The 11381-nt window shown below is 40.1% G+C and overlaps 1 protein-coding gene across 6 annotated transcripts in view; it reads left to right on the top strand.

Annotated features, from left to right (window-relative positions):
- Positions 1-722: 722 nt before the first annotated feature.
- The window catches only part of SPATA18 (spermatogenesis associated 18), a 33633-nt gene continuing 22974 nt past the window's right edge, over positions 723-11381 (top strand). For 2 of the 6 annotated variants that reach the window (XM_070757151.1, XM_070757150.1), the window contains exons 1-3: positions 1064-1410; positions 6758-6863; positions 9500-9615. In XM_070757151.1, the coding sequence (XP_070613252.1) occupies positions 1324-1410; positions 6758-6863; positions 9500-9615 (309 nt within the window). In that variant the 5' untranslated portion in view covers positions 1064-1323. Of the gene's footprint in view, positions 1411-6757; positions 6864-9499; positions 9616-11381 lie in introns of all 6 variants that reach the window. The other 4 variants (XM_070757156.1, XM_070757155.1, XM_070757152.1 and 1 more) reach the window with 3 other exon arrangements.

The following is an 11381-nucleotide window of genomic DNA, read 5'->3' as shown; positions in this document are numbered from 1 at the left end:
TGGATGGGTGAATGGATGGATGGACGGATGGGCAAATAGATGGATGGATGAGTGAATGGGTGGGTGGGTAGATAGATGGATGGATGGACGGCTGGGTGAATGAATGGGTGGATGGATGGATGGATGGACAGATGGATGAGTGAATGGATGGGTGGGTGGATAGATGGATGGATGGACGGGTGGGTGAATGGGTGGATGGATGGGTGAATGGATGGATGGATGGACGGGTGGATGGATAGATGGATGGATGGATGGACAGGTGAATGGATGGATGGATGAATGGGTGGGCAGATGGATACTTTCAAGAGGAGAATAATCAGAACAAGAAGTGGGTTCAAATTTCCACTTCCCTGTAATTTTATTTTGGGATCCGAAAATCAATGCTGTAGTTTGAAAAAGGCGCCCGAAATCTTGAGTCATTATAATGATGCGAGAGGAATGTCACTTTAGGCGCGACAGGCGCGTTTGTTATCATTCGGGGACGGTTAACGGTCGCAGAAGCCTCTCCGGAAAGCGGGAAGCCATCTCTTGCCAGCCGTGAGATCCCCTAGGGAGAGCGAGCGGCCTTTGCAATATATTTCGGTTCATTCTCTGAACTTCCAATGGGATCCCCTCTCTTTTCCCGCCAGTTTCTGTTTGCGGCGTCACGTAATAGAAAGTCCTTCTGTGGGCTTCACAGACTCACCCCCCCCCCGCACTCCCTGTGGAAACCTCCCCAAGGCGAGGCATCAGCTGGTCGGCTGTGGTGGAAAGGCAAAGATCCCGCGGGGAGGAGGGGGATCGAGTGATTCCGCAAGCGATCTCCCACAACATGTATTTCTTCTCAAAGCCACCTCAGAACTCCTTTTCTCCCCGGGGTGCTCTTTCCTGTTCGTGCTTCTCCCGCCATCCCCGAGATCGGAGCAAAAGAAGCCCCGGGCAGAGCGCGAAAAAACAAGGAAAGGTGGGGTTGTTTTTCCCCCTCAGGCGTTGCTACAACCAAGAGAAAGTGGACTCTTTCCGCGCAGCCGTGGCGTCCCTGACAGCCGAGCAAAGCAAACGTCAGTTTGTTTAACAATCACTTGAGTATAAATTGCTCCAATCATAGAGGAGGTTGCAAGGATCAATCCCAGTCTGGAGGCCGGTGGCCACCATCGCTTAAGGACCCCTCCTCGTTGGGAACCTCCGGGTTGGCGAGGAGCAAAAAACCCCAAACAAAACAAACCCGGGGAGGAAGAAACAAACCGTTGCTTTCGTTGGGAAAGAAGCCCTTTCTTTTCGCTACCTCACCCCAATTGCCTTGACTTCGCCCTCCGCCCTTTCTGGTCGCCGTCTCCGGCGGGCATGGCTGACACCTTGAGAAGGCTGATCAACAACGAGACCTGCAGGGTTTTGCAGGAGAAGCTGGAAAGTTGGTATAAAGACTATTACGTGAGTGTGAAGTAAAAATTCGCCTGGTTTACATAAAGCAGAGTTGTTTTTCTAGAACGAGGGGACGAGGAGGTTCTTGTGTGTGTGTGAGTGAGTGAGTGAGTGCACGCTCGCCTGTATTTTTGTGTTGAGTGTACCATCATCTCTATTTTTTAATGTAGTGTAGTATAGTAGAGAAGAATAGAGTACAGTATTATAATATAATATATAATATAATATATAATGTAATTAATATAATATAATATATATAATTAATATAACATTATAATATAATACAATATAATATTGCAATGCAATATTATTTTCCCTTCCAGCAAAAGCAGGACGGGTTGGGATGGAAATATATAGAATGGAATGGAATGGAATGGAATAGAATAGAATTCTTTATTGGCCAAGTGTGATTGGACACATAAGGAATTTGTCTTTGGTGCTTATGCTCTCAACGTATACATTAAAAAAAAGGATACAGTTGTACACATATATACAAATATACATATATTTCGGGGTAATAAGCTTCCAATGCGGCTGACCAAGAACAAATGTTTTTCGGACAGAAGGACGTTGCTCCCAAATCCTCTACTTAAGGGAAAGTTAAAAGCCCCGCCACCACCTGATTTCCGAATGGACAAACGGAGCTTTGAGAAGCAAAAGTTTATGGCGGGAGATGGGATCCGGGCTTTAATAGGATCCTTGGACACCTCCAAGCGATTTTCCGGGAAAACAGTAACCAAGGACGCTGGGTTTCAGCGCCAAGAGGGAGGGAGGGAACGTGGTTGGTTGCCAGGGTTACGGAATGTAATGGTATACTGTACCGACAACATCTCGGGGCCAGCAATTATTTGTAACTATTGATTACTCGGGTTTCTTTTCTTCCTCCCACGCCCCAGGTTTGGCACCGATCGTCCTCGGTCGACCTTGGGCTGAGTTAAAAAGGCGACCTGGGTGAGGAAAACATAGGATGAAATTCCAGGGCTGGGCTGGAAAATTATGCAGGGGTGAGGGGAGGAATGGCAGAAAAATCAGTTGCTGCCGACCTGCCTTCCATTGAGGACCTGTATACTGCGCGGGTCAAAAAGAGGGCTGTGAAAATATTTACTGACCCCTCGCATCCTGGACACAAACTGTTTCAACTCCTACCCTCAAAACGTGGCTATAGAACACTGCACACCAAGACAACTAGACACAACAACAGTTTTCCCCCAAAGGCTTTCACTCTGCTAAACAAATAATTCCCTCAACACTGTCAAACTACAGTATTTACTAAGTTGCACTATTACTACCAGTTTTTTCTCATCATTCCTAACACCCTTTTTATTTATTTATTAATTTATTATTTAGATTTGTATGCCGCCCCTCTCCGCAGACTCGGGGCGGCTCACAGCAAGATACAGCAATCATGACAAATCCAAATAAATTTAAAATATTTAAAAATATTTAAAAAGAACCCCATTTATTAACAAACACACACACAAACATACCATGCATAAATTGTACATGCCCGGGGGAGTACTCCCACTTATGACTGTATGACTGTAACATGTTGCTTGTATCTTTATGATTTATATAAATATTTCCTGATTACCTATTTGAACCCTATGACAATCATTAAGTGTTGTACCCCATGATTCTTGTCAAAGGTATCTTTTACGTACACTGAGAGCATATGCACCAAATACAGTTTCCTTGTGTGTCCAATCACACTTTGCCAATTAAAAAATCTATTCTATTATAAAAAGTTTCCCAGTGATACCAGTGGGAAAAATCACTTAGTAACTTTGTCTACATGGAGTTCTTCCTAAAGTCACCAGGTGGCAAATGCTGAGCTCAGCTTGGATCAGTTATATACCCTTAGTTTATAGTCCCACAGCATTGTCATTCCCCTCCTCCCCATTTTAGTATTTCATTTTCACAGGGTTAAAATGATATCCTGTAAAAAGCTTTTCAGGTGTTGTGATTTTTTAATTGTGCTGATTCTGCGAAGATGTTGACTTGGAAACCAGCTTTTTTTTCAACCACCTCTCCTTTTGTTCCTACAACAAGTTTTCTGAGGCAGACTGAGATACAATAGCTATTCATGGCTAAGAATGGGATCTATTTATCATTTTTTATTTTTTAATTAATATCCCATCTTTATTGTTTACACAAACAATTCAAGGTGGCAACTATAACCAATATTCCGTCCTTTTCTTATTTTTTCTCCACAACAACAACCCTGTGAGGTAGGTTGGGCTGAGCAAGATTGACTAGCCCAAAGTTACTCAGACTGCTTTCATGCCTGAGGGGACTAGAACTCACAGTCTTCTGGTTTCTAGTACCTGGTACCTTAACTGCAGGTCCAAACTAGTTCTACCCAGCAGTGAAATCTATTTACCTTCCCTTCCAGTTTGGAAGTGCGTGCTTTTTCACCCTCTGCCCATGTGCAGAAGAATTTGCGCATGCACAGAGGATTAAAAAAAGGAAATGGTGACATCCGGGCAGGTGGGTGGAGCCTCATGCTGCCGCCACTACTGGTTCTCAGATCCATCGGCGATCGCGGCTTCTGGTATGCCTTGCATTTTATCCCTGATTCTACACCCGGAAGTAAATAGTAAATAGTAAATGTCTTAGCAACATCTACAATAAATTACAATTTATTATAATCCACTTCTTAATGATTAGATTAGATTACATTAGATTAGATTTATTGGATTTATTGGATTGCAATGTGATGTACTGTATATATTTGTCTTTAGGTCAACCTCAGAGAATGATTGTCAGAGCTCATGATAATCTGTTGCTCTACCAGAACCTACTCATCCCCCCCCCCTTACTAACATTTTAATATTTTGTTGATGAATATCAGGACCGTTTCAGACTTCTAAATTCATACTGTGCATCTTTAGGGCAGGAATAATTTGGGGATGTATTTGTTTATTTTTTTGAAATGAGGAAATTAAGGATTTCTTCACCCCCTGCTCAATTGCATCTGTAGTCCGACAATTCAATGTATAGGCCAGTTGAATTGAAAACAACGAACACTGTGTATAATAGAATAAAATAGAATAGAATAGAATAGAATCTTTATTGGTCAAGTAATGATTGGACACACATGGAATTTGTCGTTGATGCATGAGGTCTCATTGCACATAAAAGCTATAAGCAATAAATCATGATCATAATCATTATAAAATAGATCCATCATAAATCATAACATAAAATACTTAGTGGTAGTCATAGGATACTAAGTAAGCAATCAACATAAATGGTACTAGGAAACTAAATAAAGCAATGTAAGTAGTAAAGATAAAAACAACAGTGTTATAGTTATGAATAGAAAAGGAGTTAGGTAATAGCAAAGACGAGAAGAATATCAATACAGTCTTACTAAACAGTTTGACAGTGTAGTGGGAATTAGTTGTTTAGCAGAATGATGGCATGGGGGAAAAACTCCTTGTCTCGAATTCAGTGGTTCCCATGTCCCACAGGGAGGAAATTTGATTTTTAATGGGGGCAATTGGAACCTTGTTTAAATCAAGTTAACGGCCTTTTGGCTTCCTCCATGGGGAAAGCCAGATTCACTTAACAACTGTTCACTTTTTGAATAGTAAGAATTATATGTCACAGAGGGAGGGATATCAGGATTTTAGAGTGCCTTAGGTGGGGCATGGCCAAAAAAAGGTTGGGAACCACTGGGTCTAGTTGATACCACAGAGTTCAGAGTTTGTAAAGATTTATCTACTGTGGCTCATTCACATGTTTATTTATTTATTTTATTTGTCAAACATATATAGGATAGTAATAGTTTGTATAAAGGTAACATAAGTAAAAAGTAACGATAAAGAGGACAACAGGGCAGTAGGACAGGGACAGAAGGCACAGTGGTGCGCTTATGCACTCCCCTTATAGATGCACACATTTGATGCCGCAGTCAGGTCTAACTAATGAAGCCTATTATTATTATTATTATTATTATTATTATTATTATTATTATTATTAATTAGATTTGTATGCCGCCCCTCTCCACAGACTCGGGGCGGCTCACAACACAATAAAAACAGTTCATGACAAATCTAATAATTTACAATTTAAAATATTTAAAAAACCCCATTATTAAGCAGACATACATACAAGCATACCATACATAAATTGTATAGGCCCGGGGGAGATATCTCAGTTCCCCCATGCCTGACGACAAAGGTGGGTTTTAAGGAGTTTACGAAAGGCAAGGAGGGTAGGGGCAATTCTAATCTGTGGGGGGAGCTGGTTCCATAGAGTCGGGGCTGCCACAGAGAAGGCTCTTCCCCTGGGGCCCGCCAACCGACATTGTTTAGTTGACGGGACCCAGAGAAGGCCCACTCTGTCTAACATTCCACCTCATGAATCCATGTTCCATAGACTATATAGATTATATATACACTGCTCAAAAAAATATAAAGGGAACACTTAAACAACATAATATAACTCCAAGTAAATCAAACTTTTGTGAAATCAAACTGTCCACTTAGGAAGCAACACTGATTGACAATCAAGTCCACATGCTGTTGTGCACATTCAACTTTGTACAGAATGAAGTATTCAATGAGACTATTTCATTCATTCAGATCTAGGATATGTTATTCAAGTGTTTCCTTTATTTTTTTGAGCAGTATATATTCCCTGTTTCTGTGGATGCAAAACATTCCTGCTTTAATGTTTTACCTAAGAATCTACATCTGTCACACTTCATTTGATTCCCACAAGGTTTCCTGTCTCATTTGATTGTTTAAAAATTACACGTGAATGGGAAGAAAAGCACAAACTTTGCATCAAGATGTTTCAAAAACCTTTGAAATCCATAAAGTTAGTCATTTTATGAATGGGTGCGTCTCATACTCATTTGTGAGGATGTCTATCACAGCTCCAAATATGCTGTGGGCAAAAAAAATCCTCCCTATTTGTATATTATACAGTACAACATGGAGTAACTGGGAAATAACATACATAACGTAAGATAAATGGAAAATAGTTTTATTTGTTAGTGAAATTAATTAGTATGAATGTAGACTGATATTTTCCCCTCTATTGTACTGTGTTATGATGGTGGGGTTCACATCCCAATCCTTTATTTCTTATAATAAACACTGCATACAAGATGCAAGATGGTATTTTAGTAAACAGGGAAAACTTTCTTATAATAATGTCTAAAAATTAGCTTACCCTTCCCTGCATTTATTACAATATACCCCTTGTCATTCAAACTCAGCAGAAGTGATGATATAGGGTGTAAAATTATATTTCTGACTCAGATTTGTTCTGTTGCTAAGAATGACTGATAATGGAATAATATGTATAAAACTGGATTAATCAAGAGCATTTACCTGATTTTCAGATTAACTCGTGTAATAAAAATTTGACTCGGTGCTGTGAAATCATGGAACTGAACTCCATGATTCAGGGACAACTGTTTTCGATTCTCAATCAAGCTTGTCAAGAAGGTGAGATTACCTAAAGGACTACCTGAATAGCTGGAAATGTTGAAATTGTCAGATCTCAACTCCTTACTTTTACACACACACACACACACACACACACACACACTGCCTATATCCTTAGACATTACTGTACCTTAATAATTCTTAGCTCCTTGATTAGGACTTGAATTTTCCATCAGTCTTAGAGTATGACTTACTGTAGATTGCCTACAGATAATAATGATGACTTTATAAAAATAGGCAATATTTAAAATATGAAAAAGGTAAGATTTGACATAATATTTTTTTACTGAAACTGTTGTGGTCATTACAGGTAGTCCTCGACATGACATAATTGAGCCCCAAATGTATATTGTTAAGCGAGACATTTGTTAAGTGAATTGTGCCCCATTTCACAATCTTTCTTGCCAGAGTTGTTAACAGAGGTGAGTCCCTACTGGTTTGGATCGGTTCTATAGAACCGTCAGTAAATTGGCGGCCTGGGTCGCTGGAACCGGCAGTGACCCAGGCCTGCCACACCCCCGAACTGGTTCTCTCAGTGGCACAGTCGGCGCTGCCATCTTGTTTTTTGCTTCTGTGCATATAGCGTGTCCCTGAGCAAACCGACAATAGCAGAATTGCAAAACCCACCCCTGGGTTGTTAAGTGAATCACTTCAGTTATTACATTAATAACACAGTTGTTAAGTGAATCTAGCTTTCCCCATTGACTGTTCTTGTCAGAAGATTGTGAAAGGTGATCACATGACCCTGTTAGAACCCTGAACTGTCATAAATATAAGGCAGTAGTCAAGCAGCTGATCTTTTCACCACGCGACTTTAGATGTTGCTGCAATAGTCGTAGGTGTGAAAACAGCCAGGTCCATTTTTTTCAGTGCTGTTGTAACTTCAAACTGTCATTAAATGAGGACTACCTGTAATGGGAAGAATGCATCTGATCCATTTATAAGGTCAATAAAGACACTGATCTATCTATCTATCTATCTATCTATCTATCTATCTATCTATCTATCTATCTATCATCTATCTATCTATCTATCTATCTATCTATCTATCTATCTATCTATCTATCTATCTATTCGTTCAAGCACAGCTGGTTGGAGAATTCTGGGAGTTGAAGTCCACAAGTCTTAAAGTTGCCAAGTTTGAAGACCTCTGTAATTAGATAGTACACATAAGTATAAATGTGATTTCAATACATGAAATGAATACGAATAAAAATAAAAGGGTTCATTAGGACTGGGATGGTAGGCACACTGGTGTGCTTATGCACGCCCCTTACAGACCTCTTAGGAATGGGATGTGGTCAACAGGAGCAGGAGTAAAATTCTCCTGGTTTGCTCATGCCTGTGGGTAGGTTGGAGAGCCGGTTGCGAAGGCTGCACGAGGCTAGTCCACCCATCTGGCCGCCACCATTTGGGTTATTTTACCCACTACACATGCGCAAAACATTCAGTGCATGCGCAGAGAGTAAAAGAACCCAAATGGCAGCACCTGGGCAGGTGGGCGGAGCCTCACACTGCTTTCGCGACCAGCTCTCCGATGACCGACAGGCACGAACAAACTGGGAGCATTTTAGCCTTCCGTCCCCTGTCTTATTGCTCTCCTATATCTCCTATACCTTTCTTCTATTCCTATATCTCTTTTTCTATTCTTTCATTGGTATGTTCTATTACTATATCTTCTTTTCTATTATTTCTTAGATATATTTTACTATGAGTATCTCCTCTATAACCTTCATCATGTATTTTACTATGTATATATAGATATATACCCACTAAAACCCTCATTGTGTATTGGACAAAATAAATAAATAATAAAATAAACAGTATGGATTGTTGGGATATTGGTGAATTTTAGTTGTAAATCACTATGCTCTTTCAGATTTAGTCTCTTCCTATTGGGTTCCTTATTTATTTATTTATTTATTTATTTATTTATTTATCTATCTATCTATTTATTCATTCTTTCATTTTTCAAACATGAATAGGATATTAGTAATTTGTATAAACATAGCATAAGTAAAAAGTAAGGATGAAAGAGGACAATAGGACAGTAGACACAGTGGTGCACCTATGCACTCCCCTTACAGACCTCTTAGAAATGGGGAGAGATAAACTGTAGATAATTTAAGGTTAAAGTTTTTGGGATTTGGGGAAGAAACCACACAGTCAGGTAGTGCATTCCAGGCATTGATCAGCTGAAGTCGTATTTTCTGCAGTCGAGTTTGGAGCAGTTTACATTTAATTTTAATTTATTACATGCTCGTGTATTGCTGTGGTTGAAGATGAAGTAGTCATTAATAGCAAGGACATTTTGGTATATGACTTTATGAACTACAGTTAGATCAGATCGGAGGTGATGTAGTAAATTGTCTAATTGAAGTATTTCAAGTCTGGTGGAATAAGCTTTTTTGTTGCGAGTGAAGGACTCTTCTTCTGAAATATTTCTGGACTCTCAAAAATATATATTTTTAAAAAAGATATTTTTGATTCCCAACTTTTTGAATAATCCCATCAACCCTTGAGGTTGGTATTAAGCCTACTCTGTATGGTACATGTATGGCACATGTTTCTGAAATGGATTCATACCCAATCATTTAAAGCATTTTGTCATATATATTTTTAATTTATCAACTCAGGTGGCAATTATGAAGGTATGGAAATAATAAAATCTCGTCTCATCCCATGGTTGGGTACTTGCTTTTCTAGCCACTCTTCTGGAAGCACCATAGACACATGTTCTTCTGTATTACAGGTAATTCTTATTTTTAAAAGAAATATTTCCTAATATAAAAATTAAACTGATAGTTTGTGTAGTTTGGATTGAGAAATGCTGTCTATTATCATCAGTTTTTGAAAATGAGCTTGGGTGTTCGGACTTCATATGTAAAATTTAAAATTGATTGTGAAACACTCACGTATATCTCTGAAATGTTGAAAAAATAATTTTATAATGGATCTTCCTTGTATCAAAGATTCTGTATTGCAAAAATCACTTTTGAAGTCATTTTGCTTGGCCAATGAACACTTTACCAAAAGTTCTAGAAATATATGATTCTAACCTATATATGGCTGTTTTATGGGTAAGCAATACTATAGTTGGGAAAATGGATTTGACAATGTAAAATGTATGAAGCAAGATAATAATTTCGAATGACAGAGGATCTTATCTTAGATCAAGACTAGCGAACCATGCATCTTTTATGACTTGTGGACTTCAATTCCCAGAATTCCTGAGCCAGCCCAATTCTAGGAGTTGAAGTCCACAAATCATAAAAAGATCCTGGTTCCCTACACCTAACTTAGATTAATACTCTGCATAGCGGAGTATCTAATGAAGCAGAGGCGGGTTGCTCCTGGCTTGGACCGGTTCTATAGAACCAATAGTGGGAGTGATTGCTGGCTGGTCACGCCCACGAACCAGCGCTCTTGGCTGTGCTATAGGCGCCACCATCTTGTTTTTTGTTTCTGCGCATGCACAGAAGCGAGTTTTCTTCTTCTGTGCATGCACTGAAACTGGGGTTTTGGCACTGCGCATGCGCATATGTGCCCACGCAGCACGGGAGGAAGCGAACGGGTGGCGAGGTAAGTTAGAACCCATTACTTTAATGAAGTTAACCATGACAATGGGAGCAAAGTTTATTAAAACTGAGATGTTCTCCTTAGGCAACCTGGTGGCTCTCGGCTCCCCGGGGATCACCATATTGATGCCAAACGTAGGGCGGACACCCGATTGGCATAGCCCACTGCAGCCCAAAACTCCTGAGCTCAAGCAATCCACCAGCCTCAGCCTCCAGAGTAGCTGGATTACAGGCTCACGCCACCGCGTCCGGCTTTTAAATTAAAAAAATAAATAAATAAAATTAAAGAAACCAAACTGAGATGTTGTGTTACTCATCCATATAAATTTACTCAAAAGGCTCGGTTTGAATAAACTTTGCTCCAGTTGCTGTGATTTAATCTTTGTAGATATTTTTGGTCTGAAAGATTGAGTCTTCATTTACACATGGTTGAGTATGTAGTGTGAAAGGACTCACACAGTGATGGCTTGCTGCCAGTTAGGACCAGTTTGCCCAAACCGGTGGTGGAAATTTGTCCCCACTTTCTGAACCGGTCCTCCATTGCTGCTCCTTGAAAACGGCTGGCAAATAACCCTATGCGCATGCGCAAAGGCTTTTGCGCATGCCCATGATCATTTTGCCCCCCCAATCCGGGTCCTCATTTTACCCACCTCGGAAGGATGGAAGGCTGAGTCAACCTTGAGCCGGTGATGAGATTTCAACCGATCTGACCTACAAATCTACAGTCAGCTTCAGTGGCCAACAGTACAGCACTCTACCTGCTGTGCCACCCCGGATTTATTTTATATATAGCTGCCATAACTATGTTGCTTTTCTGGCACATTTAAAAAATGGTTTGCACCCAAGCTGTGTGTGGGTGAAGATGATGAAATGCATACTATGATGTTGGGGTGTCGGGTTGCCATGCCTGGATAAAAGAAACCCTAGTGTTGCAATCTCA

This window comes from Erythrolamprus reginae, chromosome 7 (genome assembly GCF_031021105.1).
Source record: "Erythrolamprus reginae isolate rEryReg1 chromosome 7, rEryReg1.hap1, whole genome shotgun sequence".
Taxonomy (NCBI): domain Eukaryota; kingdom Metazoa; phylum Chordata; class Lepidosauria; order Squamata; family Dipsadidae; genus Erythrolamprus; species Erythrolamprus reginae.
Note: the sequence above shows the minus strand (reverse complement) of the source record. Positions and strands in the feature narration are given on the sequence as shown.